This window comes from Panthera leo, chromosome B3, assembly GCF_018350215.1.
Source record: "Panthera leo isolate Ple1 chromosome B3, P.leo_Ple1_pat1.1, whole genome shotgun sequence".
In the NCBI taxonomy this organism is placed as follows: Eukaryota; Metazoa; Chordata; class Mammalia; order Carnivora; family Felidae; genus Panthera; species Panthera leo.
Genome location: NC_056684.1, coordinates 136,222,087 through 136,245,088, shown reverse-complemented (window position 1 = coordinate 136,245,088; position 23,002 = coordinate 136,222,087). Strand labels below are relative to the sequence as shown.

The window sequence follows — 23,002 nt, the reverse complement described above, 5'->3', positions numbered from 1 at the left end:
CATCCCACTGGACGGTGTGGATGGAGCAGCTCGCCTTCGCTTCGTCGCTGCTTTTCTCCACAGCAGACCCCTCGCGGCTCTTCAGCTCTCTACCGCTCACTCACGGCTTTTGCCTTGTCTGAGCCACTCCGCAAGGTGGGCCGAGAGAGGCTGCCGTTCTCGGGTTCCAAGAGAATACAGGCGTCCTTAACGTCGGAGCCGCTTGTGGGGAGGCCGGTGACGGCACGCTGAGTCCGGCACGGCGAGGCACTCGGGCTCTGGCGCCAGCCGGTTTCTCGCGCCTTTTCGCTCCCCTCCCGTGTGACTGAACGGATTGTCGCCCGTGGGTCCCACGTGCCGCTTCCCTTATCCTGAGCCTTTTATACAAGCTTGTCCCTCCGCCTGCTTTCCTTTCCCATCCCTGAGCACTGCGGTGTGTGCTTTGGGTCCCTGAGCCCCCAGGAGGACATAGTGTCCTGTGGCTCCCACAGTAGCCGTGCTCCCCCTCTTCCTAGCACGTGGCACGTTGTATTGTCTCTGCGAAGCTCCTTGACAGCATAGGCTGTTTTTATGATCCCTTGCAGCCCTGGGGCTTAGGTCAGGGCATCGTGTAGGTACCTGCTGAGGGAACTAGTGGCCTTTTGGTGCCACCCGAGCTTTCTCTGGCTTAGTCTCGGTGAATAGCCACAATTGCCAGAGAAGCATAGATTTCTTCACAGCTAAGCCTGGGCTTCTAAACAGGTGTCTCCTCGGCTTCACGGTTGACAAGGTTGGCAGGATGGCGGCGGTGTTCTCTCGGCCCCCCTGTGTAACTACAACGGGACCCCTGGCCTGAACTCAAAATCGGGGATCCCTGAGTGTTGACCAAGTACTAAACACCGGTAGGCACTTTCATGTTTTATCATTTAATACGACAAGGTCCTGACGTACAAGTCCCAGTACCTTTTTGTAGTTGAGAAGGTGGATACTGAGCAGTTAAGACGGGCTCAGGATCGCAGAGCAGCCAGGTGGCAGACCTGGGGTTAGAACTGTGAGTATTAACTTATGGGCTCAGGGCAAGTTCAGAAAACTGCTTCAGTCTTAAAAGGACAGACAGCAGTGTTGCCCAGGAATGTCTCCCCAGGGTCACCAGTGACCTGGAGAGGAGATTGTAGTAGAAAACAGTCCTAGTCTGAGAGATCAGTTCTTCAGTGACAGCTGCTGGAAGAGGCAGGGGACTCTCCATTATCTGAATAGTACAGGGGAGGTTTAAACAGGTTTAAGGAATCTTAGCAGCACCTGAGTCGTGAATGGATCACAAACAGATCCACTGATGTCTGTTGACATCCTGTTCTTGTCTCCTAACAGGAGATTGTTTTCATTTTTTGGTGGGATAATATGTTAAAGGGGTAGGTTTTTGTTTTTAATCTTTATCTTTGAGAGAGAGACAGCGTGTGAGCAGGGGAGGAGCAGAGAGAGGGAGACACAGAATTGGAAGCAGGCTCCAGGCTCCGAGCTGTCAGCACAGAGCCCGACGCGGGGCTCGATCTCACGAACTGAGACCATGACCCGAGCTGAAATCGGACCCCCAACCGACTGAGCGCCCCTAAAGGGGTAGGTTTTTAAAGATAAGGTTAGCCCCCCAAGCAGTTCTCTCTGACTTGAGGTAAAGCTTTGGGGAGTCCTGTGGTTTCTTTGGCACCTCCAGTTCAAGGGCAGAACATCCTGAGTATCTGGACCTTCCACTAGAGGAGGAGCCCCTCTCCCCTGCTGATTTACTCATACACAGAAGCCCTGTGGGAGAGCTGATCTTCAGTGCATGCCAGGTACCAAATACTAAGAAACTAGGACAAAAGTTGTCACGGAAACCATTTTAATGCTAAGAAAACGTTTCCACCAAGTGCTGGAGAAGCTGTCGGGCCTGGCCCATACCCCACAGGACCTGGGCTCCCCCGCCCAGGGTAGCTACTCAGTCACAGCTCCTGCCCCCACTTTGGTCGGGGTGAGAATGTTTCTTAGCCTTGTCTACTGTTTCCTGACACTTCCCTTTTGGGAAGCCAGTTTCCGTCCTAAGGTGGCATTTCTCCACATTGCAGCAAGAGTTCTGCTGCTCCCCTACTTGTGGAGCACTGTGTCAGGTCTCAAAGCTCTCCTCACAGTCTTGTTCCACTTTAACCAGTGATCCTGTGATGTGTAGGTATTGTTTGTTTCACCAGTGTGAGAATTGGGGCTCAGAGAGGTGAAGTACTTGGCCAAGGTCAAATAGCTCGTAAGTGAAAAGGTGGGATTCGAACCCAGGCAGTCTGGGTACAGAGCCCCTCTGTGCTTAAAATAGGAACCTAGTTAAAAGCAAGGACAGTTTGTTCTTTTTGTTGTTAAACATTCCCATTTATAAAGTTCCCTTTGGAAAGAAAGTAATAAATGTGCAGTTGCAAGGACAGCCTCTCAAAGCAACTTCCCTGCCTGATTTTGGTTTGGAAAGAGATGGCTTTGTGAGGTGGGGTGGAGAATTATCCAGAAAAGTCATGCCAGCATGACTGGCTGCTGCAGACAGGCCAAATGATTTCCATGAATGATTGGATCTTAACAAGTTACTGAATCCTGCAACTTCCTTTCTCCACTGGTGCTTTGCCTTCATAGAAGATCTGAGTGCAGACATGAAGGAAGAAAGCCATGGCTTGGATTGGGCCAGTGGTTTTGGGAAAAAAGGGGAGAGTGCAGAGTAAGAGCATGAGCATCATTTGCCTTTCTCTAACGTTCTGATTCTAAACTAGTAGGATCTCTCCTGGGAAGAGGGTCCCGTAGGAGCGCTGGCAGACTCTCAGACCTGGAAGCACAGAATAGGAAGTCTGAGAGGGAATTTCTCCAGCCGGTCTGCCAAAGAGAAATCTGCTCTTGTGAAGACACCACACATCCTGAGAAGTGGCAGCCAGTGCTACTAATGCTGTGCCCGAGAGCCCAGCTGGAGGCCCGGGCCATCTCGCAGCCCCTCGGAGCAGGGCCATTCAGCTCGGTAGTGTATTCATACCCTTCAGTTTGAATATGGTGATCCTGATAGTCACAAGTCCTGTAATGTCCTCCTTCCCATCCCCCTTCTTCCAGTGTATTGGTCATAGACCCTGGCAGGGTGGCACATAACCGATTCAGAGATCAAGGTCAGGTTTACATTCCTGTGGAAAGGTGACATAATCACTGAGCGTGAGCCCTTGGGTTTAAACTCGAGCTAAGGGCTGCAGGGGAACCAGGGTCCCTGCCTGGAATTAAAGCACCCTAACATCTGTCTTCACAAAGGCAGAAGTCAGTGTTCCCCCACCTCGGAGCAGTCTGCTGCCTAGTTCCTGTGCACGGTCTGGCTGGCAGCAGACATGCACTGTAGCACCAGTGGATTCTCCTGAATCCCTGCAGAATGGAATCTGTGAGCAAAGTCCTTAGGTCAGGGAAGTACCCCCTGTAAGAGCTCGCCACCTGTACCCCAAATCAACCAGGGCTCTTTGAGGTCCTGGGGCAGCAACGTGACGAGATGTTAAGGGGCAGGTCCAGGCGGATGAAGGAGGCAACTGCCAGCCAGGGCTCTAGGCTTCCAGGCAGTTTCCACAACAGAAATCTCCCCTACTCCCCATTTCCTTGTCTTGTCTCCATTCTTTCCCACCTGATTTCCCGCCAGCCCACAAACCAAGAAGGGGGAAAAAGAAAAGCCACAGACAGCCTTGCAAAACTCGTCTGCCCTTCCCAGCTGGAGTCTATGGCTGCGTGTGGGGTCTCCACCTGGAGGATTATCTGGGTTCTACTTGCAGGCTGTGATGGGGATGGTGAGACCACTTCCTGGTCTCAGACCCCAGTGTTCCTTGAGCCTGTGCAAGGTGGGGCTGGCTGCTGAATCTTGAAGGGCCTGCCCAGGGGCAGGCAGTCCTGGACCTGAGAGAAGTAGAGGGGCCACAGCAACTTGAGCTTCATGCTGAAGGCCCCTTTCTAGACTTTGGCATAAAGTCTTTTTTTCCCCTCAAGTTAGGGGGAGGGAACAGGCCCATCGTGAATGGCTGGAACCATGCTGAAGTCCTTACGTTCAGGTTGGCCTCACCTGGCCAGTGCTTCAGTCGGCCATCCACCACAGTCCAGTCCAACAGCTGACTGGACTGGATTCTTTTTTGTGGAACTGGTAAGTCACCGAGGACGGCCGATCTTGAGCTTTTCCTCCCAACAGAGAGGTACTACCCCTGGTGAAAAGGACACCAGAGGATCCTCTTTTTACACAACAGAATGTCAGCACTGGCAGCATCCTTGTCCAGATGAAGAAACAGGCCCAGAGAGGGGAGGCGACCTCCCCAGGGTCTCAGGGACCTGAGAGCAGAGCCAGGGATTCTGGCTTCATAGCCCTGAGTTAGAAAGCATTTGATCCTCCATGAAAACAAATACTAAGAATATCACCAAGTTACCACAGTCCGTGACGGGTGGGCCACATTGCCGGCCACTCGGCCCAAAAGGCTGTACGTTTTCTAACCGTAGTCTAAGTTGCTTTAAAAAACTGCAAAGTCAGAATGTTCCATTTGGAACGTGGTCCCGTTAGGTGGCAGGCTCCACTGCGTGTCGCAAAAGTAATTCACATTTATCGGCTGCATACAGGATGTTGTAGTGGGATGTTTTATAGAGCAGGTAAACGGAAGGGGTGGCAGCCTCGGGGAACACGTGGTGGTTCAGGGCCGTGTCCATCTCGTCCACATACTCCACCTGTAGGGCGATGTTCAGTGCCTGAGACAGGGCTGTGATCTGGATGTGGTCACACTCCATGGCCATGGGCTCCACTTCCTGCAAAAGCCAAGACGCAAAAACCCAGTTTAGGAGGGAGGACAAGGGAGAAACCCGGCCCTGGCTTTGGTGGCCCCGGGTCACAGCGTCTGTGCTGGGAGGTCATCTTGACGACAGCTCATCAGGGAGGAGGTAACAGCCAGGAATCTGCTAGGACTGCGAGGCCTGAATCTAGATCTGGATTCTGGGGTCTAGGTGTGTGTGGGAAGAGCAGCCTATACTACCTTGAGGAATCGGGAAGGGGGCACAGGAACGTTTAAGCTTGGCTTGTTAATGCACAGAACCAAAGAACGTCAGAGCAGAAGAGGACTGGCGTGAAGGGATTTAACAGAGGCCAGGCGAGTGAGTCCAGATGCTGAAGAGGCAACAGAGAGAGGCAGAGATGGTGGCAGGCTGGCGAGTGGGTCCCCCATGACTAGGGCAGGTGCCTGCCCCTCGGCTCCCGCTGATTGTTGCCACGCAAGAACAAGGCCCCGAGAGCCGGATCTTGGAGAGGACTCCCCTTCGTCCTGAAAACTGCCCAACGTTTAAATGTTGGCTACGCTTTCAGATAAATGCGTCGTGGGCCAAACACATCTTAGGACAAATGTGACTCTGGGGCTGCTACTCCGCGGTTCTGTAAACGGTCCAGTCCGAGGCCCTCGCTTCTCAGATGGAGAACCTGAGGCCCAGGGAGGGACAGTACCGGCCCAGAGCCATACAGTTCAGGCAGCTCAGGTAGGGTCTGTTTCTGGCTTGCTCGTCTTGTTCTGCAGTTACAAATGCAGCCGTGACTTCAGGTCCCCTGCCTAGGGATGCTGGTGCTCAAGTCTCTTGAGGGCAGAGGGCCTTGCCCAGCACTTCCCTGCAGCCCACACGCGGACTTGTCTGTCCTCCCCAGTGTGTACAATCCCAGGAGGTGGGTGTTGCACAGCAGAGCCCGGGCCTGGGGACTGAGTCCCCAAAGCCTGAGACCCTGAGCACCTACGTGAGTGCAGAAGTCCTCGATGTCCGTCTCCTCATCGATGAAGTGTCGGAAGAAGTCTGCGCGGTTCTTGATGAAGGCCGAGGTGAGCAGGCGCAAAAACTGCACGATTCGGTCGGAGGTGCTCTGGTCATTGAACACCTTCAGCAGGCTGGACACCGAGCCGTCCTTCTCTACGAGTTCCACCACGCTGTAAAACTGCGCCACGGGCTATCAGTCGGGGGAGGCCCGGGCAAGCCCCGCCCTCCTCCGAGGGGCCCTGTCCCCAGGATCCTCCCCTCCGTGTGGATTTCTGTTCTTAAATCCTCAAGTTGAGGTACCAAACTAAATCGATCCGGGACCAAAGTAAGAAGGGTACTCTGCCATGAGCGCCTCAGCCCAGAGCCATGTCTGGGGAACAGCAGTTGGGGTCTCCTTCCATCACTGCGGTGGTTGGGGTTCTTATTTACAGATTCAGAACTGAATCCTCCAACCCCGCCCCCTCGCCCCCTTCACGAGGGGGTCAGGGGAGTAGGGTGGAGAGGGAGTGCGTGAAGGAGGCTGGGGGAAGTTTCCAGCTTGAGAGCTACCTCCCAAAGGAGGTACCTCCTCTCCAGGAGGGCAGGGCCCCGTCCCCCCCACATCCCCGCAAGCAGGAAGCAAGTGCTGGTCCCTCCCCAGCTGGGAGGAGCCGGACGGGCAGAGCCACAGAGCCGTGGGCCGTGACGGGCTCCGGCCAATGCCGGCGGCTGTCTGCTCGGCCAGTGTGGGAGAACCTGGTCCCTCAGCCGTCCTGCCCAGGTTGACTCACAGCATGAAAGAAGTTTCGGAACTTGTGCTCTTCAAAACCGGCAGCCAGAAGGTCACTTGGGGTCTGCAGGACGCGCTCTTTGAACCTGAAGGGGGTGGGTTGGGGCTCACGCGGAACGCTTCTGGAGCACAGCTGTGCTGGTCAGTGCCTCCCGCTCTCACCCGCTGCCCCTCACACACCCGAGGAGGCGCGTGTCACTAATAGCTGAATGCCCACCTTTCACAGCACCTCCCTGTGGATCCCGCACGGACTTTGCTGTCCTCCCCAGTGTGTACGATCCCAGGAAAGGGGGTGTTACACCCATTTCACAGAATAGGAGATTGGGGTCATCACCGTCCACTCCCAGTCACGTTGAACTCTGTCCCTCCTTCCCGTCCCCATGGTTCCCGCCGTATCCTTACCATCTGCGGCCTGGGCCACTCCCAGCCTTCCTGTGCTCCTGGTCCCCTCACAGGGACCTCTGGAGTCACCTAGCACAGCCCTCTCCCTCAGGACACGGCTCCTCAGCACAAATGTCTGGCGGGGTGGGCCCTGCCTAGCTCCCCAACCTCTCCTCCCTTTTCACTTTTCAGCCTCCCTCCCCCCACCCTCCCCAGCCACTCCCATTCGCATTTCACTCCGTAGCACCGGTCCCCTCAGCCCGTGGCCTGTACCTACTCACAATAGCTAACTGTTCAATTTCCAAGATTTGGCAGCCAGTTATTAAACAGCCGTTATTTAAAAATCAAGGTGGGGCACCTGGGTGGCTTAGTCACTTGGGTGGCCGACTTCGGCTCAGGTCATGATCTCGTGGTCCATGAGTTGAAGCCCTGCATCAGGCTCTGTGCAGACAACTCAGAGCTTAGAGCCTGCTTTGGATTCTCTTTCTCTGCCCCATAGTCTCTCTCTAATTTGAGTATACTTTAAAAAAATAAATCAAGGTATGTAGGGGTTGCCTGGGTGGCTTTGTCATTAAGCATTTGACTTTGGCTCAGGTCATGATCTCACGGTTCAGGAGTTCCAGTTGGGCTCGAGCCCCGCTTCTGTCTCTCTCTGCCCCTCGCTCACTTGTGCCCTCTCTCAAAGAAAAAAAAAAAAAAATCAAGGTATGTAAACTTAACGATAAAATGAATTCTACTGAGACACACAGATAAATATCCAAACTCAGTTTCCTAACTATCTCTGCTTTTGAGGTACAACGTCTGTCGTGGACTGCACGACATATGCTGTAGCTTGTGTTTCTCCCCCCCCACCCCCCCATCGACCCCAGACAGTAGCTTGAAAACTAGTCACAACAGGAGTATTTATACCACAAAATGGGCCTTCGTGCCCTGCGGCCGTTAAACCTTTGCCGGCACTGACAATCCTTCAGACCCGTCCAAAGGCCCTCGATCCCCCTCTCTGCTCCCACCGTGGGCCCCCGATGACACAGCCCCCTTCTGAGACCAGTGCTGGTACCCGTGGGGGTGTGGGGAGGAGCCCAGCAGCTGCCACGCCCCCCAGACACAGTTCAGCAGCGGAGGTGATGAGTGACAGGTCACTGGGCTGGAGGGAGGGTAGTGGCCCACACAAGGAGTGGGGGGAGGCTCTGGGGAACCGGCTGGCACCGGCCAAACTGCAGCCCTGAGAAGGGAGGCCAGACTCTAGCGGGACACGGGGGACCCGGGTCGGGGGGTGTCACGAGGGACTAATGGCATGAGGAGGTGGTTTAGGTGCCTCATTTTGGGAGAGGGGGTGGTGAGGAGAGAGGGATGGTGTGTGTGTGGAGCAGGGACATCTAGACCAGGAGGTGAAGGCCTGTGGCCAGGGCAGGCGTGGGGAACACCCTGCTGGCGGTTGCTCTTAGGCTTTGGGCCCCCTTCCCTCCCTGGGTTCCCTGAACCTCGGCCGCCTTCCCACATTCATTCCTCGCCTTGACTGCTGAACACCCCCCACCCCCCGTACCAAGCACTGAGGAGCGGCACACGGGCCCAGCCAAGTGGGCAGACACCCCAGCCGGGGCTCCCACCCCTTGAGGTGAGTGTGGCAAGGAGGACAGCGTTGGGACGTGGAACACGGGCCCTCTAGGCTGTAAGGCAGCTTTCGTGTGACCTTGGGCAAGTCTTGTAACCTTCCTGAGGCTCCGTGTACTCGGCTGTAAAACGGGGTAACACGAACCTCGTACATCCTACTGCCCCCTGGATACCCCCGCTGGAAGGCTCACAGATATTTTGGACCCTGCATCACCAGAACAGAGCTCCCCATCTTCCTTCGTCCCCTTTGCGGCAAGCGGCTTTCCCATCCTGGGAACGATCAGGCCGAACACCCGGCAGCCCTCCTGGGCTCCCCTCAGCTCCGGCACCGCAGCCACCAGCCACCCCCACGGGAATCTGGAACCCGACCAATTCCTTCCACCTGCTCACGAAGCCAGCGTCCTGTCCTCTCCTCTCCCTGAGCACGCTCCTTGCCGCAGCCTCCCAGTCTGTCCTGCGGGTAGCAGGCCAGGCGAGCCTCTGCTCAAACCCTCAGCTGCTCCATCTCATTCAAGCTGAGACTCAAGGTCTCTATAGAGGCCCACGAGCCCCCCCACCCCTCACCTCCAACCCCTACTTAAAACTGCAACCCCCCAGCCCCAGACAACCGGGCCGCCTTCCCCGCCTAGTTTTTTTCCTACGACGCTGAGCAGCACCCGGCACCTCACATGTTCTCTTTTCTGCTGGCCTGCCTGCTCCACAGGCAGGGAATTTTGTCTCTTCTCTGCTGCATCCCCAGGGCCTGCAACAGGGTCTCTGTGATGCCCTGCTGGGTGATGACTGCAGGGAGGGAAGAGGGTGCCCTGGAAGGAGTGTAGGGTGAAGGTAAACAGCATGCCGGGCTGGTACAGACACATAAGGGCCGGGCTTTGCCAGCATCACCGTGCTGGGTCCTCCCAACAACACCCCAAGTGTGCAAAATTATCCACCTTCCACAGATGGTGGAAACGGAGGCTCAGAGAGACGGGGTAACTCGCCCAAAGTCACACAGCAAGTAAGCAAGAGAGTGAGGTCTGGCCTCAGGGCCCCGGGCCTCGGCATGGCACAACTCTGGGGGACACGGGTGGCGGGGGAAACCCCTGTACTGTACCGTCTCAACCCTCAGGGCTGCGGGGAGACGGCAAAGTGGGTCTGGCACCAGGGTCCACGGATCCAACCCAGATGCTCTGTGACCTGTGTCTGCTCTGGTCCCGTATGCGTCGCAGAGTGGCCATCAGACTCTCAGGGCAGTGAGAGCTCCAAGGTCAAGAAGCAGGTCTCTTAGCTCCTTGCTGCTCAAAGTGTGGTCTGAGACCCAGCAGCGGCGGTGCCTCCGGGAGCTCAAGAGAAACAGAACCGCGGGCCCTGCCCCAGACTGGATGAGAACCACACCCGACAGGATCCAGGCGGGTTGAACAAATGGTGACGCTAGAAAAGCCCTGACTGAAGCCCAGACAAAGGCCTAGAGGGTCGCTCTGGGGGCAGCTGCTGGACAGAGGCCTTCCTTGGCAGCCCGTCAAGAACCAGGCCTGACGAGCTAGACACCTGGTTACGCGCACCCAGAAACGGGCGGCCAAACGGGCAGAGCTTCGCTTTCTCCTGGAATCTTCAGGAAGGCAGCCGGCGCGACCCACCCAGGCGGACTCGGGCCAGAGGGCTGGCGGCACCCGTGAGCTCACTGGTTCCACCCCCGGCCGTCGGGCTGCCCCCACCTCCGCCACGGCTGCCCACTCCCGGGTGAGGCGGGCTGTGCCCGCGAAAGCCGCCCGGCGGGGGTGGGGTGGGGTTCGGGGCCCAGTGCTCCCTCGAGGCCACTCACCTGAGGACGTCCCTGCTCTTCCCCAGCAGAGACTCCAGGTAGGAATAGCCCAAGGCCCGGTAGAAGCAGTTGCCGTCTCCCTTGGTCTTGCGGATCTCAGTGAACCTCTTGCTGAGTTCCTGTGGGGCAGAGAAGGAAATGGGGACATCCGCAACACCGCTGACCCTCGCGTCACGTCCTGTGGGGACCCAGGCCCCCGTGTCCCCCGGTGCTCTCAGACCGGCCGCCCCTTCCCGGTCTCCCGGCTTCATCACAGAGGTTAAACGATGCTGAGCACGTCCTTGTGGCGGGCGGGAGTCATGGCCCGCCTTCAGGCAGCCTACAGTCTGCGGGAGACAGACGGACGGACAGAACAGGGGAAGCACAGGGGTGTCTCAGAGCAGTGGCATCTACACCAGACTTCGGAAGTCTGGGAAGGCTTCCTGGAGGAGAAGTGGTGTGCGTGGCGGGGGCGGCACGGGTGAGCGGAGGCCTTGGGTGGGGTGTGACTGGAGGGCCAGGAGTCTGCAGAGCTGGTAGAAAAGGCCTCCGCAGACAGAACCAACCGTCCGCCCAGTCCTTCCAACATTTCTCAAAAGCTGCGGCCTCCCCACGCCACCCACCTCCGGCTCTGCTCCTGACTGCCCATGAAATGGCCCGGAGTCCCCCTTGCTGCCTCGTGGGGCTATAGTCGGGGTTCTGACAGCAGGGCACGGACTTCACGGCGCCGGGGAGTCCCTGCTCCCACCACAGCGACGAGGAGGCTTGAAGCTGACGGGGCCCATCCCAGGCAGGCCAGCAGGAAGACCATGCTCCGTGGGGAACCCCACCTCCTCTCCTGAGTGGGCGCCAGGGCCCATGGGTCTGTGCCACCCAGCCCCCGCCCCCGGGGGTGCTCCCCACAGCTGCAGGACAGAAGCAGAGTTCTGCCGCCCCCCAGAGATGGACGGCGCTCAGGCTCCCCCTACTGCCCTGGTTCTGTGAGCTGTCCCTGCATCCTTCCAGCAAACTCCCCATTTGCGTAGCCCGGCTGGAGTGGCCCTTCCCCGCCGAGAGATGGCCTAACGCCGTGGTTATGGATGCGGCTGGCGAGAGAGACCAGGCTGCCTGGTCCGAACGCAGCTCGTCCACGCACTAGCTGCGGGACTGTGGACCTGTCATCTCATTTCTGGGCCTCGGTTTCCTCAGCCGTCAAACGTGGATGCCATAAGTACTGACCCTGCAATATCGTAACGAGGTCTCAGTGAGTACGTAAAGCACTTAGGACAGCACCTAGCTTTAAAATAAATCACTGTCTATGTTTCTTTGGGTGTTTGTTTTGGCAACTAAAAGATTTCTCATTAAGGCAAATGCCCAACATCGAAATATTCTGGGAGCCCTTTAATTTGCCTGGAGCCCAGCCCCAGTGCTCAGCCTTTCTGCCTTCAAAGTGGCACCTTCACCTCTGGTCCCAGCTCCAGCCCCTTTGATCCAAGATCCTCTCCTCCTGAACCTCTGCCTCACCTGGATTTTCCTCTGGTAAATCCTGTTTTCAGGATGATCCCGAAGAATTGACAGAATGTCACATTTTTCTGATATTAGGTCGAAAGATGTTTCACTCTGAAAGAAAAAGCAGCAAAGCTGTGACCATTTCAAAGCAACTGATGGACTTCCACCAAGGAGGAAGCCTCCGAACTGCTAGTCACGTGACCTAGTGAACGTTACCTTCCCACAAAAGGCACGCGTGAGGACGCTCCCAGCATCCTGGATGCCCTGTTCCCTGGACAAGGCTAGTCGGGGTCCGCCCCATCCAATAACTTCCGGCTGGGTTCATTTTAGAGCATCACCCCTCAAACCTAGTAAGCCTTCATGCTGGAGCATGAGGTGTCCCCTCGTCTCCTGTCCTTCCTGCCTCATTCATTCGTTCTTTTGTTTGCCAACAATTCCTGACCGTCCAGCTCGCCCCGAGCGCTGTGCGACAAGCCAGAAACAAGTGAGAACCTCCGGCAGAGGCGCCACCTACCGGTCACAGTCCACACTGCAGCTCGGAAGGAGTCGGTCCGCTCCAACCCAGAGGCGGGGCTCTGCCAGGAAGAAATCTGCAGGGTAAGGGCAGGAGACCTCTCCGTTTCAATAGCCAACTCCCTGGCAGCCTCCTCCCTGCCTCATGCTGTTCCTGCCCAGACAAGTGGGAGACGCACCCCTGCCTCCAGCCCACCCCCGGAACGGCTCTGATCTCAGCACGAAAATAACGGAAGAGGAACTGGTGTTAAAGCCATGTGTTGTTGAGTTTAAGATAAGCGGCCCGGGTACCTGCACTCAAACAACCCAAGGAGACAAGTTACGCCACACCACGCAGGTGAAAGGTTGGGGTTACTGGGGATTTCTGGGAATGGAAATCCAGTTTCCCATCAATTTGCTGCCGTCATTTTCGACAGAATCGTCACCACTTTGACTTTACGCCTCCAACCGCGTGGCCCTTTCCCGGGCAGCCTCTCTGCCTCCCCACGGACTCGACAGTGACCTCAGCTCCGCACCACAGGGCTCACAGAGGAGCCTTGAGGTCACAAGCCCCTTTCCACCTGGAAAGGCGGCTGGGTTTCTGATGATTAGATTTCTCCAAAGATCACCACCGGAAGCAGGGAGCTGGGTCACGAGATCATACGATGAGGTGGAAGGGACTCGCAGGGCTACCCGTCTCCACACTGGACGGACTCAAGCTTCTGTCTCACAGTGAGTTTCTTTGGCTCTGATTCCTGTACCCAGCAGCCAGGACAGAGGAGCGCTTTGGCTGGTTCGGGACATTTCTCGGGGCCCGGATGCTCCCTGCCATCCAGGTCTCCGAAGCCACATTGCCTCCCTTGGTGTAGAACATCTACCTGATTCCCCAGGGCCCGGAACAGGGCAGGGGATGAGAGGTTTGTTAAACGAATAAAAGCCACCTCCTCCATGAAATCTCCCTGGCTGCCCCACCCCATCCAAGTCCGGCTTGGGCTCTCCCTTGAGCTCACACTATATTCCTTCTCTCCCTTTCTGGTGACCCCAAACATGCCTTCTCCTGGATTTGGGCGGGGGGGGGGGGGGGGAGTCAGGCCAACCGGAGAAAAACCTAAGAGTGGAGAAGGAGGATTGTGTTGTCCCAAGAAGAACAGGAGAAAAAGGGTTTCTAAAGGAGGGAACAGGCCCTGAAAATGCCTGGGTGGGGGTGGGAGGAAGAGATTCTGAGTTTTCCTTCTGGAAGCTTCCATTCCATATCCATCCTTCTTTGCAAAATTAACTTAGCTTCGGGCTCCTTCCTCACGTCGGCTCTGACATGACAGGGGCAGGGAAACCATCGGAAGTCCAATAACCATTTGGGGGCAGATGCTGCGGGGTTGCTTTTCCATCGGTCACCACCCATTTCCTCCCTACTTAACAGGGTTCCTGTTTTACTCCAGGCAGAGTGGTAGAAAATGACTTTCAGTTTTAGATAAAAGGAACCAAGCTCACAGGTCCTACCCCTTCCTCTTCCTTCCTGCCTTCAGTGCAGATGCAATGTCCGTATTACAGCAGCCATCCTGTGGCCGTAAGGCTGAAAGCCAATACACAGAGAATGGTTTGATGTTCTGCTGCTATGCTAAGCCCAAGATGTAGGAAAGGAGAGGCGCCATGATTGTATACCCACTACGTGCCATGGTCTGGGACAGAGCCTTACATATCCCCGTTAGCACATTTAACCCCCGAGAACAATTACCCTACCCGCTCTACTGACAAGGTCAGGTCCCTCGTGCCAGGAAGGGATTTAATGCAGATCTGACCGAGACCCATGGAAGCTCTACCAAGCCAAAACTGCTGGGCAGACAGAGCTCCTGAGGGATCAAGGCTGCTAGACTGTGGCCCCAGCTGGGCAGACAGCATAGCTCTCTACCAGCTCACGGTCTAGCAGTATCCCCCAAGCCGAGGACACTCGTCACGGGGGGAACAAGAGACGGTTTACAGGTGTTGTCCGCACATGGGGTTAAAAGACATTGAGGCATGTGGAGGGAAAGTTATTCTCTATTCAATTCCCTTCCAACCTAATCACGCCAAGGAGAAAGTTGGCTTCTAGTATACCTTTAATGCCTTTAATGCTCTACTAGCCTCTTTTGACCAGCGAGCAGGGAGCCTAAACGTGTTCCATTTTCTTTTTCTTTTTAAGTAAGCTGGATGCCCAGTGTGGGACTCGAGCTCACGACCTGGAGATCAAGAGTCACAACTCTGCCAGCTGAGCCAGGCAGATGCCCCCAAGTATTCCATTTTTATTTGTAATCCTTTTTAGTTGTAACACAAGCCAGCTTTGGGGGCACCTGGCTGGCCCAGTCCATAGAGCTGTGACTCTTGATGTCTGGGTCATGAATTCAAGTCCTACGTTGGGCACAGAGCTTACTTAAGAAACAAGCCAGCTTTATTAACTTCCTTGGCGTATCTTTAAAAGTTGACGTGATTTGATCTATTCTAAATCACGGAAGATTTCTGTTACTGACATGACAACAGTTGCTGGCGAGCAGTTGATTTTGTGCTCCTACTGTGCGCTAATGGAACAAATACCCACGGGACCCCGTAAGTTTCAGAATAGGAAGTCCACCTTTGCTGCCTGGGGGGAAAAGTAAGGTGGCACCCAGGTATGTTTAAACACAGCAGGTGCCCCGACTCTGCAGCACCCTCTCGCCCACAGTCTTATTTTACTCCCGAGTCCCATTAACCACCTCACTAACAAAAGTCCGGTTCTGGGTGGCTCAGTCAGTTAAGTGTCTGACTTTGGATTTTAGCTCAGGTCATGATGTCACGGTTCGTGGGATCAAGCACCACACTGGGCTCTGCACTGACCGTGGGGAGCCTGATCGGGATTCTCCCTTTCCCTCAAAGATAAACATTTAAAAAAAATAATAAAGTTGGCATTCGGGGCAAATTTATGTAAGCTACTTAATTTAAAGGGAAACTGTCAAATAGCACTTTGGCGGGGGGGGGGGGGGGTTGCTCTCGGCACTGAGAGCCAAGCTCATCACACTTGGGGCTAGAGAGACCCGCGGTCAACACTGGCTTCCCCTTCATTCCCATTGCCAAGCCCCATCTTCTATGGGTGGTCCCTGTGGTATGTCGGTCAATATGTACCCGTCTTTTTATGGCAGTAAAATACACCCAACATAAAATATACCCCCATAGCCACTTTTAAGTGTACAGTTGTTGGCATTAAGTATGTTCACGCTGTTGTGCGACCATCTCCACCATCCCTTTCCAGAACCTTCTCTCTATCCCCACCTGAAACTCTACCCATTAAACACCAACTCCTCATTCCCTGGACCCCACGCCCCCATCCCAGTCCCTGCACCCACCATTCTGTTCTTGGTCTCTGAATTTGCCCATCCTAGGGACCTCATGTAAGTGGAATGTATTCGTTTTCTTCAAACCACGGAGTTGTTTTCTGTTTGCATGCGTTTTATTTTTTGTTTTATTTTTTAATTTACATCCAAGTTAGTTAGCTATAGTGCTATGATTTCAAGAGTAGATCTAGTGATTCATCCCCAATGTATAACACCCAGTGCTCATCCCGACAAGTGTCCTCCTTAGTGCCCCTTCCCCATTTAGCCCATCCCTCCCCCCACCACTCCAGCAACCCTGTTTGTTTTCTGTATTTACGGGTCTGTTTTGTCCTCCTTCCTGTTTTTACATTATTTTATGTTTGCATGTGTTTTAAACGTGTATACATATTATTCTACAGATGTCGTGGCCTTTTTATTTTTCTTCACTCAGTACTATTTAAGATTTAGCCCTCCTGACAAATGGTTGCCCAGTGCTCTCGATCTACCACGGGTGATGGAGCCTCGGGTTAGCTCCAGCGCCCCCTAGTGGCCACAGGTGTATTTATTGGGCTACGGGGCGGGGGAGGGGTGGGCAAGAGGGTTTCTACCTTGGAGCCTTCAAGTCCCAGCCTGGCAGGCATCCAGAAGGCCCAAGTCAGCTGAAGTCACCTCCCCACCAGCATGGCCCTGGTCACAGCTCTGGGGAAAAACTAGTCTCAAACTCCAGGGAGAACCCAGGCACAGCCTCAATTTACTGGCCCATAAATCAGGTAGAATGCTCTGGGTTTGACACTGGCTAACTCTCATTGATGCTTTTTTTTTTTTATTTTATTTTAATCGTGGCTGAAAACTTCCAGGATGTTACAGAAAAAAGGACAGGCCACGCCTGACAATGTCCCGTCAGACCTAATCAGGCCCCCTGCTACGGTTTTAGCCCTTAACTGCTGGTTTGCAAATAGATGGTAAATAAGTCAGGCGGTTGGCAACTCTGTTCGGAAATGGCGTGTAGCAGGTTAAGTCGAGGCATATATTTCAAAGGGAGAAAAGGACATTTCTCCCATCACTGGTTCTTACCCAGCAGCCCTGGGAATCAGCCCCGCTAGCATGAGTTTGGCATTCAAACCAGGTCCGAGTCCACACTGGGAGCCTGGACACGGACTCCCTAGCCTGGTGTTCACCTGCAGCCTCAGAACCCAGGTGGAAATTAAATCACCTACCCGGGTGAGCAGATCCCGCCTCGAGTCTACACCCCCTCCAAATTCAGGGAAAGGCAGATTCCCCATTTTCCTCTGGTCTTCTCTCCAAAGCCTCTCTATAGACTGAAAACCCGGCCACGTAGCCCCAAGAGTTGCCTCCACCAGCCTCAGACCAGCCCTCCACCTATACCCCAATCCACGCATCCAGCCACTTTGGTTCGAAGCCCTGAAAGCTTCTGGAGAAGATGCCTTCCAGCGGGGATGGGGAGGTCTGATCCCACAGCTCTGCACCCCTGCCCGTGGGGACCCCACGTGCCCAGCGCTGTTCAAGGATCTCCAGGTACCCCCGGGAGATGATGGGATGGGCTGACATGGGCTGCAGGACAGGGAGGGGCGGAGCCGAATGGAGGGGCTCTGGCAGCTCTGTCCAACCAGCCCTAAAGGCTCATCTCATGACATGACGTGTGACCCCAAGCAAGACCCCTGCCCTCCCATGAGCTCTCAGTAGGCTCCTCCTGGAATAGGTGCAGCTCGGGGTCTGAATCCAGACTCCCTGGGCTTTCAGGAGAAACGAAACAGTAGGAGAATAAAACCCCAAAAGATCACGGTCCTTGGTCACTTTGGTTCACGAGTGTGTGGACCCCAAGTGCTTGGAACAGCCGCTGGTGCCCAGCAGGTGCTCAGTGACAGCTTGGGGAATGAATGAAGCCACCTCTGCTGGGCATTCACTATGGCAGGTGCTGTGGATTATCTCATTTAAGCCTCGCAATATCTGTTTTACAAACAGCAACGGAGGCACAGAGAGGTCAAGCCATTTGCCTGAGGTCCCACAGTGTGGCGATCTCAGGTAGGGACTTGGACGCAGCTCACCCAGCACATCAAAAGTATTCAACAGACCCGGCTGCCTTTCTGCACCTTCTCACCCTCCACGAACAGAAGCTACTTGGCCCTGACACGTGCCCTCTTGTCACATCCCGCCAGCTCCTCAACTGTCAGGCCTCGGGCTCACGCCTCTATCACCACCGCCCCATCAACGTACCCTTTAGAGCATCTGTGGACACCCCCTAGCCCAGGCTCTGAGGTGACAGGAGGGCTCTCACAGGCCGACCCTGGGCCCCGGCGGCCAAGGCCGGCCCTCAGCCAGCCGGACCTCCCTCCACGGCTGCTGCACCAGCAAGGCTGACCGTGGGCTGACTCAGTCTCGTTAACCAGGCCCAGCACCCCAGAAGCCCCAACTCACCGCGTGGCCTGACCTCAAGCCACCAGCTCCTTCACAGTAGAGGCCAGAGCCTCCAGGGCCACCTGCCAACAGGGCTCAGAACCTGGCCCACCCCCCCTCTCCTCCCAGAAGGTCCCCGTTGCTTCTAGAGGCACCCCGAGGGCTCCAGGCCTGGTCTTGACTGCCTGGGGCCGGGATCTCCACCGTGGCTGCTGCCGGAGCTGGAAGGAACGCCCTTTGAACTGTCTACATTAGGGTATGACGTATAATACGTGAACGTACAGAATGATCAATTTTTTAACGGGTGAGTGATCAAAATGTTTGGAGGCCAAAGATTTAGGAAAGACCTAGTGCCCTGAACTGGTTTCCTGTTACCGCTGTGACAAGCTAGCACAACCTCAGTGACTTAGAAACCACAAAGATTTAGGGGCGTCTGACTTCAGCTCAGGTCATGATCTCGCGGTCCGTGAGTTCGAGCCCCGCGTCGGGCTCTGGGCTGATGGCTCAGAGCCTGGAGCCTGCTTCCGATTCTGTGTCTCCCTCTCTCTCTGCCCCTCCCCTGTTCATGCTCTGTCTCTCTCTGTCTCAAAAATAAATAAACTTAAAAAAAAAAAACAGATTTATTATCTTGCATTTCTGAAGGCTCTGGGGGAAAAGCCATTTCCTTACCTTTTCTCCTTTCTAGAAGCTACCTGCGTTCCTTGGCTTCGTGATCCCCTCCTTCCACTGTCACGACTCCTCACTCTGGCCCTCCCGCTTCCCTCACGTCGCTCTCCCCACCCACCCCCCGCCTTATAAGGACCCTTGTGATTACATCATTGGACCCACCTGGGTGATACAGGGCACTGGCCCATCTCAATACCCGTAACCTCATCACACCTGTGATGCCCTTGTTGCCACGTGAAGGAGCCCGTCCCCAGGTTCTGGAGATTTGGTGTGGACATCTTCAGGGGGCTGCTGCTCAGCCCAGCACCCGCATGTCCCTTCTCGGCTGTTCAGCTAAGGAAACGGGGAAGGCCCTGCATCCGGGCTCCCACCCCTCTTGGCTCACAGCTGTTGGCTCACCTCGCGGAGACCCCGAACTCAGACCCCCGCCACCCCTCATTTGACACCGGCCCTCATACAACATCGCGTAAAGGACCCTCAGATCTTCATCTCTGGCCCTGACCTCTCCCTGAAGCTCCGGCTTCAAACGGCCACCAGCCACCAGGATGTTTGGCCGGCATCCCCCGATGACCGAGCCCTAAGAGTTCTCTCGCTCCACACCTGCCTCCCCGCCAGGGGGCTCCAGCTCCCCAAAAGGCCCCTCCATCCGGCCAGAGCTCACGCCAAACCCAGGACCCCCGTCGGCTCTGCTTCTGGGTCCCGTCCGAGCTGCCACTCTCCGCCCCGTTGACCTCCTAGCTTCTGCTCCGGCCCCCCTTCCCCACCATCCTCCACAGCAGCCAGCGCAGGCCGCTTAACATGAAATCCGGCCGAGGGCACAGCTTCCCTCCCTCAATTCCCTCCAGGGGCTTCCCTCACTTCAGAAGAGACTCAACCCTCCGCCGACCACCTCCCGGGTCCTACAACATCGGCCTCACTGACCTTATTCTCCCAGGTGGTCTCATCCGGCCTGGCTTCCTCCAACCCCGTATCCTTTGCGTGGACAGAGACGTCATCCAAGTCAACCACCTTTTTCCTTGTCAGAAATACGCTACGGTTCTCGCTCCCTCTCCCACCGGCAGAATAAAACCCAGATCCCGCAGCATAGCCTGTGAAGCCTTTCTCAGTACATTCTGACTCGACCTGCATGTCTAGACTCCTCTCTCTTCCCTCCTCTCAGCTCCCTGCATCCACACAGACCTTTCCCAGAATATTCCATTCTTAGCCAAGTTTCCAGGCCTTTAAGCAAGCTGTCCCACCCTGCCTGGAATGTACTCTTCCTCAAATCCTTCCTGAACACTCCTGTATATGCTTCAAAACCCCATGCAAAAGACCCCCTTGTGAAGCCTTCCCTGATATCCCCTGCACCCTCTGAGTGTACCAGCTTCCTGCCGTGCTCCCAAAGCCCTCGGTCAGGCCTCTTAGGCCATGACCAGTAGCTCAGGAATTGCTTGTGTCCAGCTCTGTCTTGACCAACAGGCAGTGAGTTCCTACGAGAGGTCAGGCCCCTAATCTGACTCACCTCTGTCCATCACGGGGCCTGACTAGGGTGCCTGCCGGGGGCTTATTTGACAAATAAAAGAACAAAGCATCGAAGGGCCCTGTTCGCCTCGGACCCTCACTCATTTATTCACCAAATGTTAAATGCATTTTGAGTGAGCCCCCTCTACCTACAGCCCCTGCCAGCGGCAGCCCCAGGCCCGGACTTCATCCGGGCCCCTGCCTTCCTAAGGGGCCCTGGGACCCTTCCTCAAGCTTAGCCCAGTGACTTTGAAACGGGAGAGGGAAGAAGACGCTTTATTTCCCAAGGGCATTCCTCTGCTCCCCACACATCCAGCACCATTCACATCACGTGGAAACATCACCACCACACAGCCCACATAGCACGGTGCATGGCTAACAGTAGGTGCTCAATAAATGCTGGGTAAGCAAAAGAGAACGGACCCTGCGCAGCCCTCCCCCACCCCGTGATTCCCAGGCAGGCATCCTATTCGGTGCGTTAACCACTTCACCCCTCTCCGAGGCACCCAAGCCCTCCCCATCACGGGGTGAAGGGTTGGTGCTTTTTGACCCCATTGCCCTCCTACTTCCGGTCTTGGGAATCCGGTCAGGGGGAAAGTGGAGTCAGGGGCCTCCCCGTGTAGCACAAGGCCCAAAAGTTCAGGGCCCAGCCCCCACCCTCCCGGCCCTCTCAGCTTCCCAATGGCGGCCAGAAGGCATGTCAGCCTCCAGCTCCAGGGTGGCGTTTTAAACCCATCATTACCCCAGCCCCTGCCACTCCCTAGTGGGCGATACAGAAGCATCTGGCCCCTTCCTGGCGCAGGCGGGCCAGGGCAACCCCTGGGCACCGGGTAGAAGCAGGAAGTGGATGCTTCTAGATGCCCCAGAGGCCCTCCACCACGCCCAGCAGCAGGCTGGTTTGTCAGGACAGCCCCGCCTTAGGTGACCTGGCTGCCCACGCCAGACGCAGAATGTGCCAGGCCATGACCAGGCTTTGACCCGTGCCCCGGCCCAGCAGCATCCTGAAGGGGTGACCATTTCCCTGCGCAGACATGGAAGGGAGGGAAGGAGGCCAAGAAGAACAAGACATCTGTGTACGTCCACTTCCAGGACTCTTGTCACAGAAACAGACAGAGCTAGTTAGCTGGGGCAAGCTCTCCACACGCGGCGACTGGCAGGGTCCTCGGGGCGGCCCATTGTACAGATGTGCAAAACAGTGCTGGGCGCGGGGGTGGGGGGAGTGGTGGAAAGACCAGTCAAAGCCTCCTGGCTTTCCAAGGGGTGGAGGTGGCATCTGAACTCAGGGCTGTGTGACCCCAAGCCACCTAAGAGCCCTTACGCTCTACAGGCTCCCTGGAGCAGGGGGCCCAAGACGGAGGGGGTTTCCGGCAGTCAGACACCTAGTCTCCCTTGTGGACTGTCTGACCCCTCACCGCCCCCACCCGCGACCGGGAAGGTGGACTAATGTAACCACAAAGAGCACTGGACTGGGAGTCCAGAGGCTTGGGTTCAAGTCGCAGGTCTTCGACAATCAGTCCCAGCCCCCCTTCCTTCTCTGGGCCTCAGTCTCCCCACCTACCCAAGTTCCAGGTTTGGCCTGGCTCAGAGTGCCTCTGGGGCCATTTCTGCTCCAACAGTACTCTGCATCGGGGGTTCCTCCAGTCTTTCCTTTGCCTGGACCCCTGATTCACGTGCCTCACACCTTGAGGCAACCTCTCCATGTGGGTCCTAACTGCAAACACCACCTGTTGATCCGTGGGATGCGGAGGATGTCCAGCGACCTGCTGCCCCGGCAGCACCTAGGTCACGTGTGGGGCTTGGAGGGGGAGGTCTCCGATGGCAGAGACCTTGGGTGAGGGGGGCCGTGAGCTGCCCACCGAGGGGCTACTTAACAAAGAGGGCGACCCTTAGCCCTGGAGCCTCCCAGTTCCTGGCTCCCGTGGAGGACGCCAACTTTGCGCCCTCAGGCCGCACCCGCGGGGACACCGGGGACGTGAGAGCCGGGGACTGGGGGCCCTTGAGGCCGGACTGGGTCCCCTTCCCTGGGCACCCACGGGGGACGGCGAGGCCCTTGCCGGGCCCTGCAAGGCCTTTCCAAGAAAGACGGGGGCCCCCAACATCCATCCCGACTCACTATTCCCAGAGGTCCGAACACTGCGGGACCCGCGCTGGGGGCCGAATCTGGCGCTGGTCCCCGGTCCCGCGAGCGCACCTGCGCCCGGGCGGCGAGCCTGCCTACCGCGCCCCGCTTCCCCTCCCCCAACTCCCCCCCCCGGCCCCCGCCACGATCACTGACCATAGCGACCGGAGCCGTCGGGACAGGTCCCGCCCCAGCGAGGAGCGATCCGGTGCGGGAGGGCGCCGCAGGAACCACTGGCGGGCTCCGCCAGTAGGTCGAGGCGGGGGCCTCGAGGTCGTGGGGGCGAACGGAGAATACACCCGACCGCTCCGCAAACCACAGGTTAGACCTTCACTGTGTCCCAGCAAGACACACGCTCCGTTATTGACGTCTGAGACGGGCAATCAGAAGTCGGAGCACAGGACGTCACAGAAAGTGGGTGGGACTTCACGCGCCTTCCGCCTATGCTTTAAGGCCCCTTTGACAGGGAACCGCCCCCTTTTAAAGACAGCGAAGGCTTTTAACTAGCAAAGGAGTTTGCCCAACCCAGAAAGACAGGTTTTAGTTTGTAAAGGCTGAAGGGCTTTTGACCAAAACTGCAAATTGACGTCTTCTGAAAGATTAGTTGGCTCTCATTAATTCCCTAAACAAGGCCACCTAAGTATAGTTTGCTCAAGATCAGAGGACAGGTGCTTAGGGAACACGTGCCCAATAACATTAAGTTACCTGCCTGCCCTTGTGTA

The 23,002-nt window shown here is 56.2% G+C and overlaps 1 protein-coding gene and 1 long non-coding RNA gene across 2 annotated transcripts; one reads left to right on the top strand and one right to left on the bottom strand.

The window, feature by feature from the left end:
- Positions 1 to 1,492: 1,492 nt before the first annotated feature.
- Positions 1,493 to 22,648, bottom strand: OTUB2 (OTU deubiquitinase, ubiquitin aldehyde binding 2). Its single transcript, XM_042944187.1, has 6 exons — positions 22,437 to 22,648; positions 11,787 to 11,882; positions 10,305 to 10,423; positions 6,516 to 6,600; positions 5,729 to 5,923; positions 1,493 to 4,761 (listed from the first exon to the last, which is right to left on the bottom strand). Exons 1-6 carry the CDS (start codon positions 22,437 to 22,439, stop codon positions 4,519 to 4,521), a joined length of 741 nt encoding a protein of 246 aa, XP_042800121.1. The 5' UTR covers positions 22,440 to 22,648; the 3' UTR covers positions 1,493 to 4,518.
- Positions 12,570 to 18,481, top strand: LOC122223087. The gene is made up of 3 exons (XR_006204034.1): positions 12,570 to 12,995; positions 16,888 to 17,116; positions 17,564 to 18,481. It is a non-coding gene; the product is annotated as an uncharacterized LOC122223087 (long non-coding RNA).
- Positions 22,649 to 23,002: the final 354 nt, after the last annotated feature.